We start from the raw sequence: 27,225 nt of genomic DNA, 5'->3' as shown, positions 1-27,225 counted from the left end.
TCTGTATAAAAGGGGCTTCTGGTTTTTTCATGCAGTCAATTCCAATTTGCCTCCCTCCTTTCCCCCGCCATCCCTCATTCTCATTTTCATATTCTATCTAGATTTGTGACTCATTGTCTCTCTACACCCTCCAGGTTTGTGACGATCTACCGCGGTCCCAGCCATACCTACAAGGTGCAGCGATTGACTGAGTCCAGCAGCTACAGTTTCAGAATACAGGCTATCAGTGATGCTGGGGAGGGTCCATTCTCTGACACACACACCTTCTGCACCACCAAGTCTGTACCCCCTGCCCTCAAAGGTAAATTAAACTGAGCAAAGTGCGTGTTTTGGTACATGATAAAACGTAGAGGGCTGACGTCACTCCTTCAATCCTGTATTGGGTCACACTTGCTGTTCGGAAATCTGTCTTTTGCCCATATTGTCATTCTTTAGCTAGTTTCAATTTATTAAATTATGTTGTACTATTAAAACTTGAGAAAATGTCTTAGCTCGAGAGGATTTTGGCTACGTGGTTGGTTTTAATATAGCGATGCATACATTTCCACATATAACTAAGTTTGCAGTCAGCTCCAGCATTTTAGGGGTTACACCAAATGGCTCCAAACAAGTGCCATACACTTACAGGCTAAAATAAGGCAATATATGTGTTTCTGTTTTGCTGTTAGAGATGACAGTTTTACTGTAGCCTTGATTATTGCCCCTAGTATTTGGTCTTTGCTGTAAACCGAGAGGCGGTTGCTTATATAGCTACCATAATCACAGTAAATAGTATCCTCTCAGGTGATATAACCAGGGAGGACCCTGACTTACCATGACTGTGAAGCTGTAAATGTTCTGCACAGCACTAAAGTATTAATAAACAGATAGATAACAGCCTCAAGGGTCTATGCATGTGTGCTGTCCGATATGTTCTGCGAATCACCATTCATTCAGAACAATAAAACACAGGAGATGAGGCAAAACAATGAATAGGTCCCTGGTTACCATAACTGTTCAGGAAAACCCTTGCTGTTCATGGTACAGTAATTAATGCAACGTTTGGATTATTGTTGCTATGTTGTTATTTCCGGTGAAAAATGATCCAATACCCCCAGGATATTATTGCTTGCAAAACAATTATCAACACTGAAAAACAAAATTATTGCACATGAATAATCTAATTTCTTTGTTATGGCTTACATCCTGGATAATGTGCAATAGCTATGCCGTTTAAACAGCCTGACACTAACAGCCATTAACACGACAGCAACCATTAGTGTTGAAATGAAGCATTAGATTCTAGCAGGGAGATGGATGTTCATACTAATTCATTAATAAGTGGTTGAGTGTAGTTGGACTTCAATCTTGGACTTTGATCTATTCCTGCACTTTTATCTGTTGTGAGAGAGGTTGAATTTATTTTTAATGAGCTCAAAATATTTGCTTGATTTCAATTTTGTATTAATGAAATCCTGTCATGTGATCTGTATCATGATATGACTCTTTTTTTTTTTAAATTCCACCTGACAGCTCCCAGAGTACACCAACTGGAGGGAAACATGTGTGAGGTCACATGGGAGACAATCCCACCAATGAGAGGGGATCCTGTGAGCTATGTGCTACAGGTATTGGTGGGGCGTGAGTCAGAGTACAAACAGGTTGGTTTCACAAAGACACACACACACACACAGTTTATATAAGGATAGTATTAAGAGTTCCGGTGTGTCTCTGGTCCAAAGCCCAGCTTGAATTATTTTGTTCGTTCTTATTTTTGTGGACGTGTGTATGACGACTGGGAGGATATTTTCTAATCTCCCTGCATTGATGGAGAAGGTATTACAGAGCCCCCAGCCACTCACATACACACACACACATACATAGACACAAATTTGTACATGGAAACATTAAACACACACAATCCTTCTCTCACAGACATGCTCTCACAGGCACTCTGTTATCCCTGCCTTGAAGGTATTATAACAGAATTCTGAAATTGGAGGTAATCTGCAGCGCCAGTAGAATTTATTAAATAATATTGAAGGATTTTTAATGAGAAATACAGCACAGCACCTGAAAAAAGATACTGGTTGCACTTGGAAATATTGGATTGGGTGGCTGGCAGTTGGAGCAATGAGCTGACTTGTAGACTGCAGACAAACGGACATTTGTCTTCTGGGCTCTTTTACTCCTGGTTATTGGATTACTGAAGAACTGCTGACACTCACCAGCAGACAAGACGGCAGCTGTGTGTATATGTGCGCGTGTGTGGGTATTTGTGATACGTGTTTGCTTATTTGATTATTGGCACACACATTGCTTGTCAATACAAATCTGTGCTACTGCTTTTCAAATATTTATAGGCTTAAACTCACAATGAGAATAGTGAGTGTATTCATTCACAGTTGTATATTTGTCTTCTCTGTCTGCTGTTTTTTTTTTTTACCAAATGCATCAAGACAAAAGAAATTGGTCAGTCTGAAAACTACAACTTAATACATCTTCCCTGCACAACTGCTGCCTTGAAATACTTTTGATGGGTGATAAGATTTTTTTTGCTGCTCTCAGAGAAAAGTAATTTCGCCGTTCTTGATCAGCTACAAACCTATTCCAAAAAAGATTAGTTTGGTGGCTGTTACAGGATACATGTCTTAACTTTAACTTTTGTTTCACCTTGCAACTGTTTCACCACTTTTTCTATTCAAGTTTATTTGTATAGCTTTATTTGTGTATTTATAAGTTTAGCCTGGAGCTTGAGGTTATCTCCCCCTTCCTAAATGTAACTTACACTTGATGCCAGAACCGTAGGTGTACTGAATGATATCATGACATTACAAGAGGTGGTCGATTTTCAGATATAGTATGCTTTATCAAATGTCATGTCTATTTTGGTTCAGGAGAGCTTTCTCTGTTTCTTCTGTTTCTTCACGCACAAACACACATTTGCCCTTTTGCTAACTGGGTAAAATGTGGGATGGGAATTTATTTTAATAAAGAGCAAGAGGAAAAAATTGATGCATGAGAGAGAGTGAGGGGCCAATCGAAGAATAAATTGTATTACTTCGTTAAAAATTGCAACAGATAAAACCCTGAGCAGCACTGAGCAGGTAATTGGTGAAGGTTGTTAAAGTCTTGCAAATGTTAAGCATTTTTGTTAAGAACAGGATTTACTCAAGTTAGTCAAACAGTGGGTGCTGATCTTTTCACACTAGGATGACACCCTGCTAAATGTGTATACCGAAAATTGAATTTGACCCTGTTCGTTGTGTAAATGAGCACCTGCTAAAAGCGTCACTATGCCCCCACAGTATAAGAACAAGCAATCATATGGTTCTGTGACCCAAACGAGTATGCAGGTCTCTGCGTTAACATTTTACACATGAACACACCTTCAGTCAAATCATGTGGCATTGTGTTGTTGAATGAAAACTTTCAAACCTTATGAAACAATGGCACAGTATTACATTTAAGTGTGCTCGTTAATGAAAATGATTTTTTCCCCTTGTTACTGGCTGTAAAACTTTATTCTGTCTGTATTCCTTTCCCCTTACAGGTTTTTAAGGGAGAGGAGGGCGTGTTCCAAATCTCTGGTCTCCAGGGCAACACAGATTATCGTTTCCGTGTGGGCGCCTGCCGCCGTTGCCAGGATACGTGCCAGGAACTGTGCGGACCACTGAGCCCCTCCTCCTTGTTCACGCTGCGTCGCCAGGAGACGGCATCGTCAGGAGAGATGTGCGCCGTGGAAACCGGCAAAGGGGCAGGCCTGATCTCCAGCGATGAGCGCTTTGCAGCGCTGATTGTTTGCGTGTTCGCGGGCTTCTCCATCCTCATCGCCTGCTTGCTACAGTACTTCTTCATGAAGTGAGGGAATTTTAACTATAGGATAGAAAGAGAAAGCAAAATCACAGAGAAACTATAAAAAAACGTCTATGAAAGAACAGAATTAATGAAATGAAAACAAACACTTGAGATGTACTTCTAAGGCTATATATATGTTGTTTTTTTGTTTTTTAATCAAACTATCGAATCAGGCTTTCCTTGCCTTGTTCCTGTTGTCTTCTGCCTTCACTCGGTTTGGTCTCATTTCTCTCTATGTCTCTGTTGTCTATGTATCATTGTCTGTCTCATTTGTTAAGGATTTCTGTCGAGGGAAGCCTTTTCTTAGCTGTACCTCGGTTGGGAAAGAAAAACTGTTAATCAAGCCTTAAAATAGCTGTGAGCAAAGCAGTTGCTCCTCAGACTGACTTGCATGTTTTTATTTTGTATCTTTTTAAAACATATACAGTTAGAGAACATGTATATTTCTTGACAGTCATTGCCTTACTTTTTTTGTTTGTTTCTTTTTGTTTTTCAATGTTTAATTTGCATTTTTTGCTGCAGTCTTTATTCATTCAGCCATATTCCAATGTAGGCCTTCAAAGCTTTAGCCGTTCATACTGTTATTATTCAATTTGTTTCTACTCTACAGGCTGTCAGTCAATTCATGCAATCTGCACCTGCTCTCACACACACAAACACAGGCTGACACAATACACACACACACACACACACACACACTTACATATATATATGCATACACACATAAAATTACACTCATGCAAAGACAATGAGAAACAACCATTTCCTCCTAAGACGTCAATCACATATCTGCTCAGCTTTTAACATTCAATCACTCACTCATTCAGCTACCAAAGTGATGCAATCCATGTGTGGTGTAAGATGCTGCTATCCTGTGATTTTATTATAACTAAGAAAGAATGGAAAAACCAGTAATCTAATATATATATATACACACAAGATATATATATATATATATATATATATATATATATATATTTGTATGTGTGTATACTGTTATACATATACATATACATAAACAATAACAAATATATATGATGTTAAGTGATGTAATATAAGTGATGGCAATGTAAGGTCTGAAGTTAATTGTGAAAGGGGAGGAGTTGATGACTCTAGGTGCTCACAGACAGCAGCTCTGAGGTCAGTTCAGCAGCTTGTGCTTACAGTTGAAGGAGCCCTCACACGCTGGCCTCAATTCAAAATCTGAACCATTTACAGGTATTTGAATGTTAACAGTATGGGGCATAAACTGGCTTTAGGAAGCAGGGCTTGGACTGTGATTGGCTGCAACTTGCCAGGATAGCTCTGGCCTGAGCATTTGACTGGCTCTCACTTCCATGTTTTACCATCTCAAGTACCATTGCTCCAGCCTATTTATCTTTAGCTTTAGTAGCGATGTGCCCACAGCATCGCAGACCCAGAGGTGCTAACAGTCTGCCAGCTAGCCGCCCTTCTCAGAGCTGTGTATGTGTTTGTGTGTGTGTGTGTGTGTATGTGTGTTAACCAGGAAAGCCATTAGGAGTTAGCTTAAGCTTTACCCCTCTGCAATTTAGCCAGCCATCAGCCAGAGCAGTGCTGAAGCTGTAGTTTTATCTTCCAGCTAGTCTGTGAATCGATACATCTGAAGACTCTTCTCTTCTTATCTCCTCTCCTGCCTATAATTACATGTAATTACCTTTTGCTCTGGCTGCTTCTCTCTTTCTTTCGATCCATCCCATCTCTCTGCCCATGCACTAATCTCACTCCCTCCCTCTTTTCTCTCTCTCTATTAAAAGGTGCTTTATTGACATGTAATCAGAGCAGTAGCAAGTCTGTGGTGGTCTCTCCTCAGACGGACATGTTCTCTGGGGACTTGAACTAATGTTCACTAAACAAACAAGCCTTTGACAGAACACAACTCAACAGAACAGGGCATTCTGACACACGTTACACCCCCTGACCTTCCCCCCCGTGACTCCCGAACCCCTTTACCCCAGCCCGAAAAACTAAGCCAAGGTACAGCCCAATACATACCCTGATGATCCAAAGAAGTCACCCTGACCCGCATTATTAACGAGTGACATGTCCACTTTTTGTCGGGTGGGGTGTGGGGAAGTAGGGATTGGGTGGGAAAACGGGGTTAGTACGGGGGGCGGGGTAGTAGTGTAGCTCCGCCGCTCAGCTCTGATTGGCAGCCTGTAACGTACCTCAGGGATAAGGCCTTACAGAGGGGAGATCTAATCCTGTCATCCCCATTGCTGTCATCACAGTCATTATATTAGCCTCTCTTCCTCTGTTTCTTGCTGTCTTCCTCCCTTCTCCTCTTCTTCTTTTGTTTTTTGATGCTGTATCTTGTCCTCTGTATCTGTCTATGCTGTGCCTTGCTCCTGTATGTGTCAGTAAGCAAAGTGGTTTACTAGCTCAAAATACCTTTGCCAAAGTCGATGGGAAAGTTAAGGTAGAGTTCTTTTGTAGGTTTTATTTATACTATATATTTGCATACAGTACTTTACATGCCAATTACAGTGCAATCTTCATTTATTTATTGTTTAAAGATTAAGAGACAAGTGTAGTTATATACTAATTTTTTTTCCTTGTAGCATGTTTTTTTTTTCTTTTTAAATTTTTTTTTTAAATGGACGTATGTTAGATTGTATGATTAAGGCCAGCATTCCTTATCTCAGTAACCCTTTAAGTATTTCTCTTACAGCTGTTGGGAACCTGTAGCTCATCAGTCCATGCCTTGCAGTTATCATGCCGTTTCAAACATGTAACCAAATGCCTATGTATTGTTTTTTTTTTGTTTTTTTTTGTTTTTTTTGTTTTCTCATCTCCTGTTTCGGCCATGCACAGCTGAGCAGTTCTTTTAATGTTTAGAGAGAGACATGTAGCAAAGCCAGGCCTTAGTTTCAGTTCAAGTCATCTGTATTGGGATAAACGTCGTTGCCTTTGGCTTTTTTTTTTCAGATTAGTGTTATAATGAAGCTTCTGATATGTTTTTACTGTTTTATTGCCAAAGTGCAGGCTTCTCGTGTCCACTAGATGTTGCGTTTCCAGTTATCTAAAGGGTTCTGTGATGTTCTTCTGTAATGACACAGCATTACAATTATTATTATTGTTATTATTCTCTGAAAAGGAAAAAAAAACATTAACTTGATCTGTGATTACGCTTCTTTTCATATTATCTTTTATTATTTTTGTCTTGTAAAGCAAAATGTGCCATTTTGAAAATGTGTAGCCCCTTTCGCAGGAAAGTTTTTAACACAACCTGATTTCACACTGAAAAAAAGGCAAAACAATCATACAATAATTTCAGGCAGATGATAATAATAATATTGTCGATTCCTTGTTAAGGCTAGTGCTGGTATAGCAGTAGTGAGTATTTTTTATCCAGTATTTTGCTAAGAGATGATATACAGAGATATCTATAGAGCTATAGAATGAGATGGTAAATACATTATGACTAACAGAGTTGAAGCACTTTTTTTATGCCGAGCATTAGTCTTGATGAGGTTAATATGAGTGAGAGGAGACATGCAGTCCTTCGTTCTGTTCCAAACACTACTGCCAACGCCGTCTGTTACATTCATTGGCATTATTCTGTCGTTGGCGTCACTGTGACATTGGCATTACTGGAGCACAGTTCTGTGCTTCTCAAATGGCACCCCGCTCTCTGCAGAATACAAACTACAGCAAACAAAGGAAGTACAGTTCATAGGGAGCGAGGTGCCTTTCTCAGACGTGCTCATGGTGTGTCTACCAAGCCTGTTGCATTTTAGTCGACAGGTTATGTGTGAGGTGTCCTGTCCTTATACCCCCCCCCGAAGTTATGTTGCCCACCCTTATTCCCCTTTTCAAGCCTTAATGCCCCAATGGGAGAGCAGGTCAGGCCAAGGTCAGACCAGTCATGTTAGTGTTGAATAGTCTGAGGTTAACTTGGGGTTAACTGAAAGGCTGTATGTTTGTGGGATTAGTACTCCCTTTATGTGCTTTGGTTTTTTTTTGTTTTGTTTTTTTTTTAAATGCTGGTGATTTTATAGACCTCCCCCTAACTACCCACCCTGCAGGTCCTGCACATTTGGTGGGTATGTTACGAATGATAAACTTCTTTTTTTTTTTTGCCCAGCAACCCCACGTCTGTGCCTTCTGATTATGATTTTTTTTTTCTTATGTTTTGTACGTTTTACAGCAAGTAGAGATTTTGACTGAGAGATTGGCGATTTGACAAATGAGACTCACAGGTATTTAACTATTTTTTAAGCAAGACAAAAACAAGAAACATATTTTTACCTCACAATTTAAAAACAAACATTCCAATGTTGTCATGGTCTACGAATTGAAAAAAAAAAAAAGAAATTCATGCATTTCTTCTTGTATTGTAAATGTTAGACAATTTCATATGCATTATATAAAAGAAACTGCCATATCAATTTTAATGTATAGATTTTTGCAAATACTACCCTATGTATGTAAGACGTAACTGTATCGGTAGCGTATATATAATATATTTATGCCCAATAAATGTTTTAATTTTTTTCTGACTTTGATTACAAGAGTAAGTTTCATTGATTGTGTCATTACTCGTCAGCATTTCCATGAACTGTATGCATACACTGTTCTACACTAAGTTCACAACATGTGTATGTATGGTATAAACCCAGTTGTTATGGATCAGTTTTCTACAGATCATCACATTGGACACTGTCATCTGATAGCTTAATGGATAGATACTGTACTGATATTGGTAGAGCAAAATAGCAGCCTAGCCACTGACCGTGTCAAGCTGCCATGCGTGAGTTTGTGCGAGACTATAAAAACAGTTTCTTGACATTTACTGTTGAGAAGCATTATTGATTTTTATCTTCAAGAAATAAAGAGGGAATAATGATTCTCACCTCATCAGAGCCACCTTTGTGTAGTGTTGTAAACAAAGTGAGTAATTATCAGTGGTTGTAATATTGATTAATAATGTGATATAGAGCTCAAAACAGTGATTCTTCAGGGTGACATTTTAAATGGTGCAGAGACTTATGTATGAATGTATCAGTTAATTTAGAACATATCAATTTTTCCAGTTTATATTGAAATATATGTAGTCCATTGTCTCAATACTACGAAATTCTAGCATAGCCCAAATTCTGTGAAAATTTAGAGTCTACTGCCTTGTTCTGCATACTCTGCAAGTATGTTTTGGGCTATTATCTTGCTGCAGGATGAGCTCTGAGATCTGCCCCTGACCCATTAGATGTAGAGCACAGGGCATTGCATGGTTCTTATGCTGTGGTAGCCCTTTTAGTTCAGGGTGTCAGGTACTCTGTGCAAGCTGCCCACTCTGGTTCTAGACAATCATGTTTCTTCATCCTTGCTTTTATGCAGAATGTTGGCACCTGTTGGCATTGCTTGCATCAACTTTCAAGATTTCATTTACTTAAATTGCTGCAGAAAAGTTATTAACCCATTTCTTGGTTAAAAAAAAAAGAAGAAAAAAGGCGATTTTTGTAACTTTGAAGTTTACATTACTTTTCAATTTTTGGTAACCTAAACTTTTTATTTGTACCTCAGGCAGGCTGCTGCTTAGTTTTGTAGCATTTAGGGTTATTTGCTGGACTTCGAACTGCTTAAATTTCAATCAAAACTGAAAAAAAAATACTGTGTTAAACTTTTCACCAGTCGTCATAATAACTAAAGAGACAAGAAAGTACATTTACCACATTAAAATCCTTAACATGACATCTACTCCTTTTCCCTCATTAAAATTCCAGAGTCTATAAATATGCAAAATTTCAGTGTCAAAAGCAATTTAATTGTTGGACACGAGATGTTTCCTACTCCACTGAACAGTCTGTTCTCAGTGTATGTGCATTGGAGGCGTCGAGTTTTCACATCACACTTTTGTAAGTTGCATACCTGACTTTTATTGGCTTCCAAACTATTTGTGATGTCACAAATCATGCTTGTAAGCCCACTTCTTAAAATCTGATTTTCATTGAGCAGAAAGAAACTTTTCTTCTTCAGCAAATCAATGAGAAACAGCCTTCTAGTGTCAGACTCTGCAAGTACATCATTGTGCAAAGTTAAGCTCAAACATTGAACTGTAGGTGTAAAAAGAAAATCACATTTGTGGCTGGAGGGGGACTCAGTGTTTTGTCAAAAGGTTTTAAGAATCTAGGGGTAAAACATGTGTCTATTTAAGCTGGGCTATTAGTGTTAAAGTGTATCCACTATGTATCCAGTGTGGCAGCTGTAGATATACTCACAAGTGGCCTCGATAGTGTTTAGCCAGGTACCTGATGGGAGTAAATCACACACGCTATTATCCCCTGCTGTCCCTGAGGGCAACCAGTGAAAAATTGCTTCACTGTACGCTCATTTCCTTTCAATCTGCAGCGACCAGAGGACCCCAGGGGAATATTAGTCTCTTGACCTTTTGTGTTATCCTTGGTTGTTTTGTGGTGCATACATACAGCAGGTGTGTTAGAGGTGGAAAGAAACTAAGTGATGAAAGAGGTGAGAGCAAAACAACATCCTTCCACTGTCTCGTCCTTATCTTTTTTTTTAATTAAACTTTAGTTCAGGAGTAATATAACAAACCCCTGTTGTTGAGGAAATGTACTTTAGGCAGTGGCTACTCAATAACTTGCTGTTCCAGATAGGGTGTTCAATGAATAAAGCTGAAAGATAAAACACTCAGACAGCATTGAGTGGTTTTGTCACTGTGTGAATCACTGGACAAAAAAAATTTGAATGTTGTATGATGATTGGGTGTCAGATGCACCAATTCTGGCATCTTTCAGCTGACTTCACATAACTTTCATTAACAGAATTGCAGTGTACACAATGTAAGCAGCAGTGAATTGGAAAAAGAAGAAATGCAGTGTAAGTGCAATAGTGCTCAAGTCTGCAAGTTAATAGCTCAATATTGTGCAGAACACCGCACACACAGCACGCCAAACTTGGAACTTGGACCCTGATCTACTCGGTTGTTTTAATCATACTAGAGGCAGCTGTAGGGATGACTATGATATATATACATATGACTACCTCGCCCCTGTATTAGGAACACCTGTGCAATCTTTTGCACTCCAGTACAACAGCTCTGCCATACATTCTAATTTTATGATGCTTTTTCAGTTTTTGTTGACACCATTACGACCTCAATAATATACATAAAATAGAATTATCACCTTTCTGACAATGTCAACAAAAACTTTAAAACAAAATGTTGTGTTAGATTGCATTAGAGGTTGACATTTGTGCTTTTGAAATGTCCCTCTTTCCATGAAATTTGGTACAGACATTCAGCTTCCCCTCAGGACGAATTGTTATAACTTCTGTGATTTTTCACATACTGTAGGTGAAATATTTGATTTATGACTAAATACCTTAAAAACTACTGACATTCCCATCAGCCTCAGCTGTAGCTACTTACTGTATGTTAGTACTAATGGGCATGCTAACATGCTAAACAAATAAGATGAACATGGTAAACATACCTGCTAAACATTGTGTGTTTGAATACTCACATTAATATTAAGCTTAAAGCATCACTGTTCACAAAGCTGTGTCTAAATACAGCCCTGAACTGCACCTAGTAGAGCTCTTTGGGGATTTACTGCCACCACTGAGACAGCAGGACTGAGACCCCTGTGGTACATTTTCAACACTTTTCTGAATTCATGCATCAAATAAAGCTCTAAGCTGCTGTCTATGATTTCTCACCACACAGCCAGAACAAGTTAGCCTCAGCTTGTCCTTAACTGACACCAGCTGGTAAATGAAGGCATGAGGCATATAATGTTACAGATGAATATAGATGTAAATTCCTGTTCTACCCCACCCTGCTCCGCTTTGTCTGATGATAATTCACTGTTTTCACAGCCCACATCTAAATAAACTCTCATGATGTCTGACTCATTGATTACACCTCTCTCTTCTTTCACCCTTTGTCTATTTTCATTGCACGTTTTTGTTAATAGGGACCTCTCTCCTCATCCCTGCAGTTCGTTCACACCTCTTCTCATCTAACAGTATCATCCACCCACTACCTTCTATGAGATACCAACCCAGGTTTTACTTCATTAATTTACTTTGTCTCCTTCATGTCTTGTGGATTTTTTATCACCTCTTCAATATTCTTAGCAGGGTGGGGTCACATTAGCACATTATACACCACTGCTGAACATTTTGTAATCAGAGGATTTTGCAGGCGTTCTATCAGATGAGGTGTTTTGATTAGTTAATCGTGTTGACCTTGGCGACTGAGGGGTCCTTTGAGTCATATGTGTCATGTAAGAGCAGAGCGTGTTAGCTTTGAAGCTGTCCAAGGTGACAGAGCGGTGCTGTGCCTTGTGGTCATAAAAATATGACACCAGCTGAGATGACAGAGAACACACTGCTGTGTTTCTGTGCTTAAGATTACAATCTACTGACTGGTGTTACACCCTGCTGAGACAGAACATGATATAACAAGGTAAAACAGGGTCATATGAGAGAAAATGACAGGCCGTATCAAGGTGTGGTTATTTATCTCTCAGTCCACCAAGTCCGCAGTGTACTTGATGATGTTTGACGGGGGTGAGTGAAATGGGAGTGTCTGATTACAATTTGCATCTCATACCTGCCTGACACAAACAGCTGCCTGGCTGTCAAGTGTGTGCCATCTTGCAAGAATACAATTACTGTTCACAAAAAGGAATGAAAAGAGGGGCTTAAGTTTTTCCTGTTTTTGTTTTGTTTTACTTTTACAAGACTTTATCATTAACAGATACATTATCCAACAGAAGATATTCACAGACAAAACAACCACAAAAAAAGTAATTCATTTTTACTATTTTAATCAGTATATATCCTTTGGATTAATAAATAGTATGCCATGACATCAGTATGTGCAGTGAGGAACATTCATTAACAGAGATACATTCTTCAGAGCCTGGAGGCTATGTTTTGAAATCCAGTGCAGATTAGTGGAGGCTGCTACGGTGATAAGGACTGCTGAAACCATCTGAGTATAAAGCATTCAGTGTGTAGCATTACAAAGCATCTATTTACAGTTATAGCAAGCATAACATCAATTGCAGACAGCTTGCTGATCCTCTTTTTGTCCAAAATGCTGCATAATGCACTTTACAAAACTCAATATTTTTTCCACCAGTTGTATTATCTTATAGATATCTAAAGGAAAGACAACTTTAAAAAAAACTTTTGTCGAACATTGTTGTGATATTTTGACAAGGGTGTCACCTTTGGCACATTTAAAACATTTCTATTTTATTGAACACATCATCATACTATAGTCACTTGTGAAAAATATTTGCAAATGTGTACCCATGCAGTCAATTGAAAAAGCAAACATTTAGGAAATCAATAAACTCGATAAGTAAAACATACATTATATCATTTACATTGTGACCCTAACCCTAACCCTAACCACTTTTGGGAGTGGGGAGCAATGTGCGCCAAAGGAGACCATGATTCCACATGGCAGCTAATTGTTCAGGTTGACTGCTGAGGATGTGTGAAAGATGAAAAGTTAGCTTTCCAAATGTTTTTTTTTTTATTATTTACCAGAATCTTGTCAAATCTGGCAAATTACTAAATGACAAAAGACAAATTTGTGTGATTTTTAAGTGTGATTGGATCCACAGACAGGCACATTTCCCCATACAGTTGTTGAAAAGGCCCTGTATGTTGTTTCAAGGTAACTGGCCCCTGAGGTGGCTGAAACATGCCATGATGAAAATGAACAATGCTGATCTCAGAAAGCCAAGGCATTTATGACAATTGAAATGAGTTTTACTGCAACACCAATCAGCCTTCTTTTTCTTGTGCACCAAATTGATGCTGCTTGAATGCACTGTATGGTTTAAATGAGCACTGAAAACAGAAAAAGGTTGGATGTTTTTTTCCAGATGATTTCTTTTCACCTAGTGCTTGAATAATTTACACAATTTAACCAGAACATAATCTAACAACAAATCCTAAAGGCATCATGATATACATAATATCTCAGAAGTGTTTGCATTCTGTAAAATATCCATAGAAATCAAATTGCTTTGTGGCTCCCATGTCCCCAAAAAACCTTGATTATTTGGCTACACAGTGAAGACGTGTAATCTCCCATCCCTCTCCTTCTATGATGTAAAGGACTATACTGCTCTATTTCCTCATTCCATTTCTGCCACAATAGGAATATAAATTAGTTTCATTTCAGGGACTTTCCACCAACTCAAATGGCCCTTTTTAGCAGCATCAATACAGCATGGACATGAATTTCCAAGGTACAGGGCTTTCAGCGTGAGAGAAAAAAATGTGTAGTAACAGTATTTTTACATTTTCACACTCTCCAAATAAAAATCATAAATCACGCCCAAAAGCATGTCACTTAGAACAAAATAATAATACACACATGCAAATACCCCCCCAACCCACACATACACCCACACACCCACTCACACCCCCCCCCACCCCCCCCCACCCCACACACACACATACACACATACACACACACTGCACCTCTTCCCCTTCTCTAAAGGAGTACAGACCAGTGCCACAAGTTCTACAGTGCTTTCTTTGTCATCCAGAATATGAGTACAATATAAGGCAATTGTAGCTGTCAATAATAGTAATATGTAGCCTGTGTGTGCGTGCATGAGGGTTGTATGTTGTTCACATTTGAATCAATGAAAGCACTTCTGGCCAATCTATATTTTGCACTCAACCAGATGTGCTTTTCAATGCGGAGTGTGGTGTATGAATAGTTGGTGAAATGTGCTGAAATAATCCCACAAAAAACTGAAAGGCTCTTTTGATGCATGTTGAAAAACTGATTAGGAGCTTGCAGCTTTTTTCATCTTCTGGTCCCAGTCAAGTGAAGACAAATGCTGAGCTCACATATACTACAAAGCAAATGTTTTCATCAGCCTGATTTGAAATAATGGCGTTTAGGTCAGCTTGTGTCTCAACTTGTGCCTAATACTTAAATAGTCATATCCAGACACTTTTACAGTCAAAGTTAAAAGCTGACTGTGGATTCGGTCCAGCCGTTGGAGCAGTCTCCTTTCACTGTGCTTGCAGTGCGGCTCCGTGGCAGATGGTTGTCTGTCAGGCCGAAGAGGCGAGCTGCTGCGCCGCGATATTTCCAGGACATGGTGTTATAGAGGATGGGGTTGATGGCGGCACTCAGGTAGAAAAGAACTACGGACACCAAGTTGCAGTACTCTGACAACAAGGACAGCAGCGGAGACGGAGCATCTAGAGAACGGAACTGCACGAAGCGACAAACGTTGAACGGCAACCAGCACAGGACGAAGGCCAACACCACTACCACTGGAGGGAGAGAAGAAGGAAGAAAGTTTAGGAGAAAATTAAAAGGGGGTAAAACCTTGAAATTCATTTATTCATAGGTTGATGTCCACAGTTTAATGTGTTGAGTTAGTTAGTGAGTCACCTAGTGCACTGTGCGTAATTTGCACCTTTTCCAAACTTACCCAGCATCTTTATGGTCTGTCTGTTGCTCTTGTCCCGGTGAGCCACACGGGAGCTGACGTTTGTCTCCCTATGTCTCTGCCAAAGACGGCGGCCTATGAGACTGTAGAGCACTGTGAGACAGAACACCGGCATGAAGAAGAAAACAGAGCTCAGCCACACCATGGCTCCCATCAGACCTGACTCCACGGCGTAATGCCTCATCTTACACTCCCGGGTGTCCCCGGCCTCCAGAAAGTAGTCAGTCTCATTCATTTCTGAACTGAAATTTGACGGTCCCATGCCGTCTCGCTCCACTCCAACCATTACAAAGATAGGTCCAGCGCTCAGTAGGGACACTGTCCATAATAGAAGAATGAGGGCGCGCACCCGCCTCTTGGTAACGAGGGCCTTGGCGCGCAGCGGAAAGCAGATTGCCAAGTAGCGCTCCACTGACAGTGCAGTGATGCTCAGGATGGTGGAGTAGGTGCATGACTCGGACACAAACTGAAAGAGCTTACAGAGGGCGTCCCCAAAGCGCCAAGGTCTGTACCTCCACATGCGGTAGAGGTCCAGGGGCATACAGAGAAAGATGAGAAGGTCAGATACCGCCATGCTACACAGGTATAGGTTGGTGGTGGTGCGCATGTCCCGGTACTTACTGACCACCAAAATGGTCATGACGTTCCCGACCACCCCGACCAGAAACAGCAGCGTACAGGCGATAGTGGTGGCCGTGAGGAGAGGGATTGAATAGTAATTTAGAGGAGGGAGGTCAACGTCACTGTTCCTTGTGGCGTTGTGGGTCTCCTCCCAGCTGCAGTTATGGGAGAGGCACTCCGAGAGATTGGGCCAAGAGGGCATGCTGTCGCCGCGCGGTTATTCACGGGGCCGTGCCTGACTGTTAAAGGCACCCCGAGTCAGGGACTTCTTAAGCCCCTTGGAGCTGCCCTCTCCTCCCATCATCACCGTTTGAGTAGCGGAGGTTATGTTACAGGTTGGCAGCCGTGCGTAAAACCAAGATCCTTGCGCGCGTTAGCAACCAATCTGAACCCCAGTTTTCAGTGAAGATGAAGAAGTCGAAGTCACATTCTTGTCTGAGAAAAAAACAAACATCTATATTTCTCCAGTGAACAGATAATTGTCTTCAGACTCTGATACCATCACAAGGAAATTTTAGGGTCGATCCGGATTCCCTACTTCATTTGGAAAACGCATGCTGAAATGGTCCATCAATGCTTGGTACTACTGGTTCATAAGAACAGTAGGTGTGTCAGTTACAAAAAAAATTACATGTTTAACAACTTAAAGGCAGTGCATCTCCTGCATTCTCATTTCCTGGGACCCCGCAGCTGCAGAGTACTTTGAGGAAAAAATAAAACATGAGGAGTCTTCATGCGCAAAGTCCTAAAGTTCCCATCTCCAGCAGGGCGTCCTTACATTTGCTCGTCAGACAAAAACAAAATAGTGGAACAGGAGACGAATTGCTCCAGACAGAATGTGACGGTGAGTCAGAGGCAAGGTCGTAGTGATGCGGCAGAAGCAGTGAACATCTGTCCTCTGGGAACAGCCGGGTCTTAAACTCAGCCAAACACAAACGGATAAACAACAACCAACGTGAAAACAAATACTCTATAACGGAACGGAGACACTTTTATAAAAGTCACAAGCACCAAGTAGGAACGACGCATTGTCAACATAATCATGGAAATAGGAGTTCATCAAATTTAGGAAAAATAAAGTCGTTGAGAATACAAAGAAATTCGCCCAGGCTGTCCAAATATGCTCCTTTAGTTGTGGTGCATATCCAGTTGTGTGGATCCAGACTCCCAGTGCGCAAAACAACATATACAGGTGAAGTGATGCTTATGTAGGGAGGGTGATATACGGGGGTCTACAGTGAGTCCAATGCTGCAACGCCACCTACAGGTGCTCTTAAGACAGTGACGACTGCCCTTTATGCTCACCAATTTTAGAAAAAGAAAGATACTTCTGTTTACCACTTTTCTTTCAGAGAGCACAAATGACCTTACATAAATTCATTGAAATGGCCAAGAATCTGCTGAAGTTTCCTTGACTCAGAATTCCTTCTTAATCTAAACATGTGACTTTACAGCATATGTTTTGAGTAAGTACCTGCAGATGCTTCAAGGGGGTAAGTGAAAAAGATAAGAGACTCCATAGGAATCAGTTTAGTCATGAGTCTGGCTATTGCACCTTAAAACATTTTTGTAGAGCTATTTGGTGCTAAGTTCAGTACAATAAATGGACAGTGTATAGTTTTTGCCTGGTGCTATGTCAAATCTATTATATTTATATATCAGAACCATCTGCTCTGGTGGAATTGTATAATCCCACGGCCGTGAAGCAACAAACAATCTGTCTGAGGCACAATTCACCCTGTGCATAGAGGCTCATGACGTGTCACTTTGAAATATCCACTGCTGCTGTTGTAGAGAAAGGTATGAAGAAGACCATCTGACCCAGGTTTAGATATATACAGTACAGTATGCATACACATACAGCAAACTCTCACTCACTATCACTATCACCACATTGTTGTCATCCCGCTGTCTTTACAAACTCACCTCTAAAAGAATTATGCCACATAATAAGACTGACAAACAGCAGCTTATTTTTTCCTTTCTGCTGCTTACTGGAGGCATCACTAGTTCACAAAATGGAAAACTATTTCATTTATAAGAGTAAATCCCATCGCAATCAAATGTTGCAATATATTTCCATTTTTACTGCTCTAATATGATCCACATGCTTTAAATATTGTTATCTTTGCCCTTTGTGCTGTTTTTACCAGGAGGGACTGGTTTGTTTATGACCACTGAATCATGTGTGTGTGTGTATGTATGTGTGTGTGTGTGTGTGTAGGTGTGTGTGTAGGTGTGTGTGTGAGAGAGAGAGAGAGAGTGAGAGAGAGAGAGAGAGAGAGAGAGAGAGAGAGAGAGAGAGAGAGAGAGAGAGAGAGAAAAATAGGGAATCCGATCAAGATAGAGATCAGTGGAAAGTACAGGAGCAGAACACCTGTCAAGACAGTTGTGTCTTTCAAAGTCTGTGTGAGATCTTTTCATCAAATCTGGTATGTAGCTGACTGTGTCCAGACCGTATGTATGTGTGTTTGTGTAAGTGAGTGTCTATTTGTCTATTTACCTTAAGTTAAAAAACTTCTGATCTGATTAAATTTCAGATCAGAAACCATTAATTGGCTGAGCTCACAAATATGTTAATGATTTCCAAACAACAAGCTGAAATCACTACTATTCACACGAACAAAACGTCCTAATTGGGCAGTTTGTGAAACAAAAAGAGGTAATAACAGCAATGACACTCAGTATCTTCACTGAAATGTCACATCTGTATTTTAGTCTTATGAGAAATTTCTCTGTTTGGTCTTTTTAGGGCTGTGAATTGTTGTGTTTCATATATGTAACACAGATCACATCAAGTTTTCTGCTGTTCACCTCTCTGTTTGAACTTTGTATTTTCTATTGCTGTGTATTTTGTACATGCAATACTCCTTTCTTGTTTTAGTCCTATATTTCTCTATGGTTCATGAACACTACAGGATGTAAACGTGGCAAAGCTGGGTGTGTGCCATTTTGACCGGGTGTAGCTTCAAGGGAATGGTTGATTACAGGTTAAAGTCCCTGTCATAAGACTATATACATAGATTAGACTGTTGAGAGTCAGCAAGCAGCACAGTACATCTCTGTATCCACAAGATGGAGGAAGAGACCCTTTTAATGTGGAAGCTTGTGAGGCTACCAGATGAATGAATGGTTTTTGCTTCAGATTTGCTATGTGGAACCATTTCATTAGATGAGAGTCCATTCAGTAGGGTCACATGCACAAGCTCAGGCTCAAAATCTAGTTGTCATTGTTTAATTTCTTATATTTTCTGTTTCATAAGTATATATGCATTTTTTGTTGTTTTATTAGTGCAAAATAGCTAAATAAAAAACAAACAAAAAAGGCAGATAGTCTTACATATTCATTAAAGCATAGGTGTAAAGGGACAGACACACACACCCTGACAGACAGATACAAACACATAAACACACAACCACAGAGAATGTGGGCTAAACAAATGCAAAACTGAGAGAGAAAGTGACTTAGTGTGAAATGATGAGATAATGGGCAGGATCACTGACAGTGTTTTCTCCCCAGAGGACTCCTCCTACTTCACCAAAGGGCCTGCACTTTTTTTTAATCCAATAAAAACTGCTTGTGGGATGACCCTCCTTCTGTGATTGGTCTAGAGTTTTAGAGACCCCTCCCTGCCTGAGGAGTTGGAGAGAGTTCACTGTGAGTTTTGCTCAGCCACACTAACTGACTCACATTACAAGGAAAGCAGAGCTGGGCGTCTGCAGCCACTGTAGCCTACACGTCTTTGTCTTCTTAGGTGAAGAGTGTGTGTCTTAGCAAAACCATCCATTGATTGAAGCTGAGTGGATTGATCATTTAGCCAACATGTGGACTGCATGTCCACAAAAAGAGCAGGTTGGTAATGTCTCCCTCTCTCTCACTGTTTGAGTCTGTGTCTGCTCTGGTCTATTTGTGTCCATGGGCTGGGGGGGGGTATATGTCTCTTTGACACTCCTCGGTTTGAGTTTTCAGTGGGATCATATAGGGGAATGTATAATATGTTTGGTGCCATTTCATGTCTGCATTATATGGAGACAAAGCTGCAGAGCAAATATGTACTTAACATGACAAGGTGTTGCTGAGTCTATTTAACCTTGTGTCCTGTTATGGAGGAAAGATGTGTGTGATAATCCTTGACTGAGTGGTAGTGAAGACAGTTGTGTTGGCTCTTAAGTTAAGAGTATTTACTTTTATTAATTGCAACAAGTGTTGTTCTACTTGTTGTTTTAGACTCTACAGGTTTGTGTGTTTGCTTGCTGCCCATTTTCTCACACCCTGTTGTGAGAGTTGGTTGCTACAGCTGGAATGTCATGGAGAGACTGGAGATATTTAGCTTCTCTTTCCCTGCTGCTCGTCCTAACCCCTCCTCCTCTTCTGTTGTCTCAACAACTGGTACACTTGATACCGACCTTTGATATTCAGTACTCTTCCTTTTGCACAGGCAGTAGACTTTAATAAGATGTGTAGTGGTGCCAACACAAACATAAACTTTATTGTTATTCCTACCTCAGGCTCTATGTACGTGCATGTGTGTTTCGGTGTATTGACCCTTTCCATGTGGTGCTATCTTACTCAATTTGGGATCAATCATTAATCAGGACAGTGGGAGACTATTTCGAGACCACAACTGACATAATGTTATGTAATGAGAATTTGACTTTATTGCAGTGTTCTTCGTCTTCTTAAGAGGGATTTGAAATGTTTCTAGCTTTGAAGACAGATTTAATAAATGTATTCCAGATGTGGACTACAGTCTCATACTCCTGCTGTATACTAGCCTGCTTTGAGCTTTCAACCACAGCCTAAAAAATAATAATCTGCAGGTAGTTGAAACGTTATGTTTGGGATTGTACAGCAGACAGTGTTCGTGCAGCTTTTTTCTGCTTCACAAGACTCACAGGAAAATACTGGGTGGAAGTCCAGAATTTTCCTGTATGATAACACCACTGATAAGAGGTTTAAATCTAAAAGTTACGCAGCAGACTTTTCTTCATTACTTTTTTGCTTCTGTGGAGAGAACAAATGAAAAGGTTCAAGGTTGCAAAAATGATTTATTAAAATACTATAAAATATCTCTTTGGCACTGAACATTCATCATTAGTACCTTCTTTGTGTGTGTTTTTTAATCAGTTTAGCTATTTTTTGGTTTGTATATACCTGCTTCATGTCCTGCCTCTGTGGTTTCTCAAGTATTGGGGATCAGGATTATTTTCTTACAAACTTTTCACTTTGGGTCACCACATTCTTTCACTCAGTAGTTTTTTCCAGACACCATTGTAAATGAGGATTCCTCCTCAATGGTCTTTCGGGGTAAAATAAAGGTTAATAATAATAGTCATGCAAATATTTTGATTAGATTTTTACAGATTTTGATGGTATCTGTCTAAGAGATTTCTACCTTTATCCCTGAAAGTATTTGCCCAAAGCAATGAAATGCCATTTTTAAAGAATTTAGCAGCATCTTTTTTCAGAAACAATTTGCCCATTACTCAGGATTGTCCACAAATCCACAATTTCCTTACAAATAATTTCTTCTGTAGAAAGAATTTCCTTTAAAATCTGTTCACAATAAGTTCTGTTGATTAACCGGGACATCTGGAAACACACACAACTTTGTTTATAGGTTGTGAGCACCACTGGCACTTTTCCATTGAACTCAATGTACTAGGTGGTAAAAATCTCAGAGGCAAGTATTTGAACACCTGGGCAGATAACCCTTAAACTATCTCCTTAACACCACCGGAGCTGGTAATTCGGACAAGCTGACCATTTTAAAGTGAGGAGCACAAACACTTTCTATACTTTCTGCTCTGCTACTTTAATCATGGTGAGTCACTTTAGTGGTCTGGACACAAGTTACAGTTTGGTTGTTTCCAGGCTCAAACTTGGCTGGCTTGGTTGGGCTGAGTCGGGCTTGGTTGGAGAAGAGTGAGAGAGAGAGAGAGCAGTACAATGATGCCTTGTGTTTGTGCCCGCAGAACACCACTCTGGTGATGATGACGATTGCTCTCTCTTTTTTTCTGGGATCTACTGTACTGTATGTCGTGCTTTCTCTGTCTTTCTGACAATCCCTATCTCCGTATCCATGGTGTGAAGGATTAGATAATATGCAGTTTTAGTGTGGGCAGAGAAATAGAGGTGTCACAGACCTCTTGTTGCTTCTCTCTCCCTTCCTCCCTCCATCTTCTCTCCCTCTCTCTATTTGTACCATCTGTGCCATGAGGAGCTTGGCACCACACGATCTGTAAATGCCAAGCTATGTTTCTATGGGATCTTGTATGTATGTGTTTATGTGTGTTAATGTCTGTGTGTGTCTCTCTGTGTGTGTGTAAATGTGTGATTGTACTCAAAGAGGGTGTTTGTTTATGTACTGGAAGTATGGTATCTTTAGAGACATTTAGATCATTCACTGTGCTTTGTAAATATCAAGTTTGTTATCACATATCCAGGAATAGATGATACATTTCACAAGTTATCTATTTTTCCTAACACTCGATGGGTAATCAGTGACAGCACCTCAGCTGATGTTGACATAGATATTCAGTCCGCCTCCAGTGTTCTTTCTAATAATTTAACACTTTTCAAATGAGTATTGCAAGCAAACCTGGTGTAGAGGGATAGAAGTGAACATCAGCTGACATTTAAAGTAGGCAATTTAATACAGTCAGAAACTGATACATATAATTATCTGTGGACTTTTGGTTAAAACTTGGTGGGAGAGAAGAGAGGAGTAACTTTCTCTCAGTACACAAATGCTGATGTGGTGATGAAGAGTGATTTGGTAGAACTTAAAATAAGTGGTGATACTGATAGTGATACTTAATCACTGATGATGATCATTGTGTTTCACTCATTTCTAATCGTCAGTGCATTCCACATCTTTGTTATGTAATGTTGTAATTTACAATGTATCTAATACACTGATTTTCTTCTGATTTGTTCATTTACTTTGCTCATCCTGTTTTATCTCCTTCTTCTTGAGCCATTGCTTTTCCAGAGGGAAAGGTCAAGCATAAACATGCACTAAAATAATCAAACTGATGCTCAGAGCAGTGACCCACCACTTTGTAAATTCATGGGACCAAAACACTTTAAATTTGTGTCACAAAGAGGTCAATGACATTTTGTTCATTTTTAATTACAGCTGACTCACTCACTGAACGAGAGAACCTTTGTAGAATGATAAAATGATAGATATCAGTCCACAATACCTGCAACCCCATGGCATATCTGCTCCTTGTGTGATTATTAAATGTCTGTTTGAATTGGTATACTCTGTGTTTATGATGCTAAAACATCCACTAAATTCAAACAAATGTGAGCTGTATAACCACTAGCTGTCTGTTGGGTTTTCAGATAGTGTATTAAAACATGTTGAACATATTGTAAGAGGGGGACATTCTGCATTACTAGATGTTAAGCAGTAGAGAGTGGTGTGAAAGCTTGGTGTGAAAAAGGAAATGACGTGCATAGTCTAGTGTATAGTGTTACGTACATCTCTACACCACCAGCATGCCTAAAAGCAGCAGAGGAAGGTTATTTTATTCAGCACATTTTAAATGTAAATAGAAAATTGCCGCCATTTCCCTGTTCAGAGCTTCCAGAGTTTGGTCTCATGCAGTGAGTGTAACTGAAGTCCCAACAGTAGCAGGAGCATGGCCATTTTTCACATTGAAGGAGAACCTTGTTTTCAGACTAGACTAGACTACTCATGCTTCATTAGCATGCTGATTTTGTCTAAGAGATCATTTATGTACAGACCACAAAGAAGATCTGGTCATCACTACAAGCAATCTAAAGAAGAGGCACTCAAAGCAAATGAGATGCTACGAACCCAAATTCACCCATCTATCTAGGCCTTAATAAACAGTGGTTTCATATTTAGTTATACAAGGGATACAAGAGTACAGTAAAGATAAAGGGTAGAATTTCAATTTCAGTTCCTTCCCACGGAGATCACAAAAACTTGGCAGTGAATCAAATTTTTTAGGTCTGTGTCACACAAAACTATTGGCTGCTCTTTAATAATGGATAACTAAGGTAAGAAACTGATACAGGACAAATATCTTTGTATTGTTTGCCAGTAGATAGCAGGGTGACCTTGTCTTCCTTCTCATTGTGTCTTTCTCGGTCTTTGCACTGTTGGAGAAACAAGGTTACAAGGAAGAAACTGCTGCATAACACAGAAAAACAAGTGTGTCTCTTCTTTTCTTATTCCCTCAGACACAATACAGCATGAGGGTCTACTAAAAAGGCTTTTTCTTCTTTTAAAAAAGTTGAACACATATTGACTAAATGTTAATAAATCATTTTCTAATGCTTCATAAAGAAGTTGTAAACTTTTTGTTTGATCAATGCTTGGTTTTCCAGGTTGGTCAACCATTAACTTCCTAATAAGAAATGATAATCAGATGATGTGGTTGTTATAAAAATAGGATTCTCAATTTCTTATGAGCCACGAACAAAACTAAGCACGTCATTTGTAATTATGAATATTAATTGGACAAATAAAGTCTTTAAATGTAATTCTTAATAGGTTGTTAATTTGTGTCTTGCTGGAGGACGATAAACACCACACACACTTTGCAACTCAAAATTATTTTTCATTAGTAGCTATAAATATTAGTAAATTATTATTAAACTTTACCTTATAAGTCCTTTTTATAACTTGTGCTTCATTAAAAAGTGGCACCAAACCTTCTCTGTTCATCAGTAGCATACAGCACAGAGTTAAATGAGACAATTCCACTAATGGTTTTGGCTATATGAGAAATCATGAGTTTTAGTCCCTGGATGATGTATTGTTAATGGCTCTATAGTGCAGGGTGAGAGACAAAATTTCCCATGTGTCAAATATTAAAAACCCTGATGAGTACACATGCACTTTACTTTTCTAATGGCCAATTTTTCTCTCTTTGCCACACTCCATACTGAAACTCCTAAACTGCAATTTTTCTCCCACTCAACAGTCTTTCATGTCTTCATCTATGATTTAACAGTGTGTCAATTCCAACTAATTGACATTTAAGAGGGATGCAAGCACATGAAGGGAGAGGCGGATGCTCTTAGCTGTTTCTGAGTATATTTATATTTATGCTGCTTGCTGGCTGTTAAAACTATCTCCATGGCAACAGGACAGGAAGCAGGAAGTAGGCAGTGTACAATAGGAATGGAATAGAGAGATAACCCCTGCAGCTTCATCATATTCTCATCCTCTTTCTGCTCTATCGTCAGGTTGCATGGATAGAGGTACCATGACCACAGCTCTGTGTGTGTGTGTGTGTGCGTGTGTGTGTGTGTGTGTGTGTGTGTGTGTGTGCGCACATATATGTTTGACATCTGAATCTACACATGCACACATTCAAACCACATTCCAGGTCCTTCTGCGGTCAAGCCTGTGGGTGGTCATGGGTATTCTTAGACAGGGGAAATAACTGTACTGTCATAAATGTTTCTTCTGGAGCTTCTGCACGAACTCCATGCACACTTGGAAAAGTTCTTAGTTAATCGGTGGGCCTTGTTGAATTTAATGACATTGATGCATCCTATATGTCAACAAAGACTAAAATTCTGTTAAAAAACACAAAAAGGTTATCTTATTGTTCTACATTTTGTTGCTTTCCTTTTGCTGTAGGACTTAATGTTGGAGGTATATGGTATGAAACAACACAGCTGCAGAACTACGTGACCTTTTTTTAATGTTGAAGACTAAAAACAATTAAAAATGCATTACCAGCAAATAGATTTTGATGGCTTTATGTGAATTGCACATCAAAACAGTTACTTGTTTGATCATCTCGAAAGGTCAGTGGGAAATTATGCACACTATCCATACACATGGACTAAATTAGATGTCAAACCAATGTCTTTTCCCACACTGCTGTCCTTCTGTGCAAAATGTGGATATACACAAAATGTTCTTTGGTGAATTTGAACTTATTGATTTAAAAAAGGTCTTAAAGAATGTCTTGGAATCAGTCATGTACGATACCGTTGTTTCAGTTTCCACAAAACAAGTAAAATGGTGGAAGGTAAACACTATTGGAACATTGGAAAGAAAGGAGTTTAAATGATTTGGTACTCAAATGACTGATGCCAATAATCAATCAAACATTAAGAATGTTTAAACACATTACAAAAGTGTTCTTGTTTCAGACAAAAAAAATAAACACAGAAAGAAAAAAAAGACTGGATGAATGAAAAGACTCAATGGCCTAGAAAACTGGAAATAGGCAGACATGGAGTCACTGTAGGCAACTAGCGACTGCTGGTGACTCTTCTGACTGTGTGAGCATGTTGGATCTTGTTCAGTAGTGACAATGTTGACTGTCAAGCTGCTATCTGATGGTGTTGTTTTTACTTGTCAGGGACATTTTTAGCTCCAAACACAATAATTTGCACTTTGCAATAAAATAATTGCAGTTTACCAGTTTTTTTTTTTCAGATTACAGTTTATAGTCAAATTAGTGTTAAATTTAGGCATTACCGGCAGCTGGTCCAAGGAAAAAGTAAACCTATGTGAATCTCAGGTGTGGTTTCTTTTGCCTTTAGTGACTTTAAAGAAACAATTGACTTCATTCTTTTTCATTGTGTGAATATACAGTATAGCTATGTGTGTGTTTGTGTGTTGATCCTGTCCAAACCTGCCTCAGTGGGAACAGCATAGACATCTGATGCATCACCAGAAACATCATCCTTTGGTGTTACTCCCTCCTGTTGAACTTAAGCCAAGAATAAGAAACTACTTATCTTTCTCTGTATGTAGGTGACAATGAGGTTTAACTTGCTACATCAATATATGTCATAATAACCACAGTTAATCTTCCTCCTTCAAGTAATTGTAGCTGTTGTCTCTGACACTGTACACCACATTTCCTGTCAACCCCAGCTGTATGTGTCTCCACCAAACAATGGGTGTTTATTAATTTAACAGCTGCTTTGCCTTTTATCAGTTGCTTTATGTGTTTAATGATGTTCTGCTTTTTATATTTATGTGAAAAGTTTGGACCACTGTGAGCTGGGATAAGATAGCAAGGGGACATCTGCACTGCTTTTAAACACACTAATCACGTTGCATATTCCCAAAATGACTCTTACAGATCTTGTTAACATCCTCTGGAGTAACTTTTTTATCACATCCCAGTCAAGCCAATATTCGTACTAGCCATACTTGTGAACTATGCTACTATATTACTACAGTTGAGTCTAACTTTTAATACAGAAGGCAGAAAAAAATCATTCTCAGTGACTTACAGCAGTAAGTAAAAAATATACTAAAACTTTAAT

General features: G+C 39.4%; 3 protein-coding genes across 3 annotated transcripts in view; 2 read left to right on the top strand and 1 right to left on the bottom strand.

Annotated features, from left to right (window-relative positions):
* fndc3ba (fibronectin type III domain containing 3Ba) overlaps positions 1-8,363 on the top strand; it is a 104,191-nt gene extending 95,828 nt beyond the window's left edge. The window contains exons 25-27 of the mRNA XM_053335054.1: positions 135-301; positions 1,513-1,640; positions 3,533-8,363. Of these exons, the coding sequence (XP_053191029.1) occupies positions 135-301; positions 1,513-1,640; positions 3,533-3,844 (607 nt within the window). The 3' untranslated portion in view covers positions 3,845-8,363. The remainder of the gene's footprint in view (positions 1-134; positions 302-1,512; positions 1,641-3,532) is intronic.
* Positions 8,364-14,827: 6,464 nt separating this feature from the next.
* Positions 14,828-16,143, bottom strand: ghsra (growth hormone secretagogue receptor a). Its single transcript, XM_053335062.1, has 2 exons — positions 15,303-16,143; positions 14,828-15,141 (listed from the first exon to the last, which is right to left on the bottom strand). The coding sequence occupies exons 1-2, from the start codon at positions 16,141-16,143 to the stop codon at positions 14,828-14,830; spliced, it is 1,155 nt and encodes a 384-aa protein (XP_053191037.1).
* Positions 16,144-19,643: 3,500 nt separating this feature from the next.
* pld1a (phospholipase D1a) overlaps positions 19,644-27,225 on the top strand; it is a 29,310-nt gene continuing 21,728 nt past the window's right edge. Inside the window, exon 1 of the mRNA XM_053335055.1 lies at positions 19,644-19,794. The gene's annotated coding sequence lies outside the window, so the exon portion shown is untranslated. The remainder of the gene's footprint in view (positions 19,795-27,225) is intronic.

The sequence above is a fragment of the Scomber japonicus genome, chromosome 16 (assembly GCF_027409825.1).
Source record: "Scomber japonicus isolate fScoJap1 chromosome 16, fScoJap1.pri, whole genome shotgun sequence".
Classification (NCBI taxonomy): Eukaryota; Metazoa; Chordata; class Actinopteri; order Scombriformes; family Scombridae; genus Scomber; species Scomber japonicus.
This window is presented reverse-complemented; position numbering and strand designations above follow the sequence as displayed.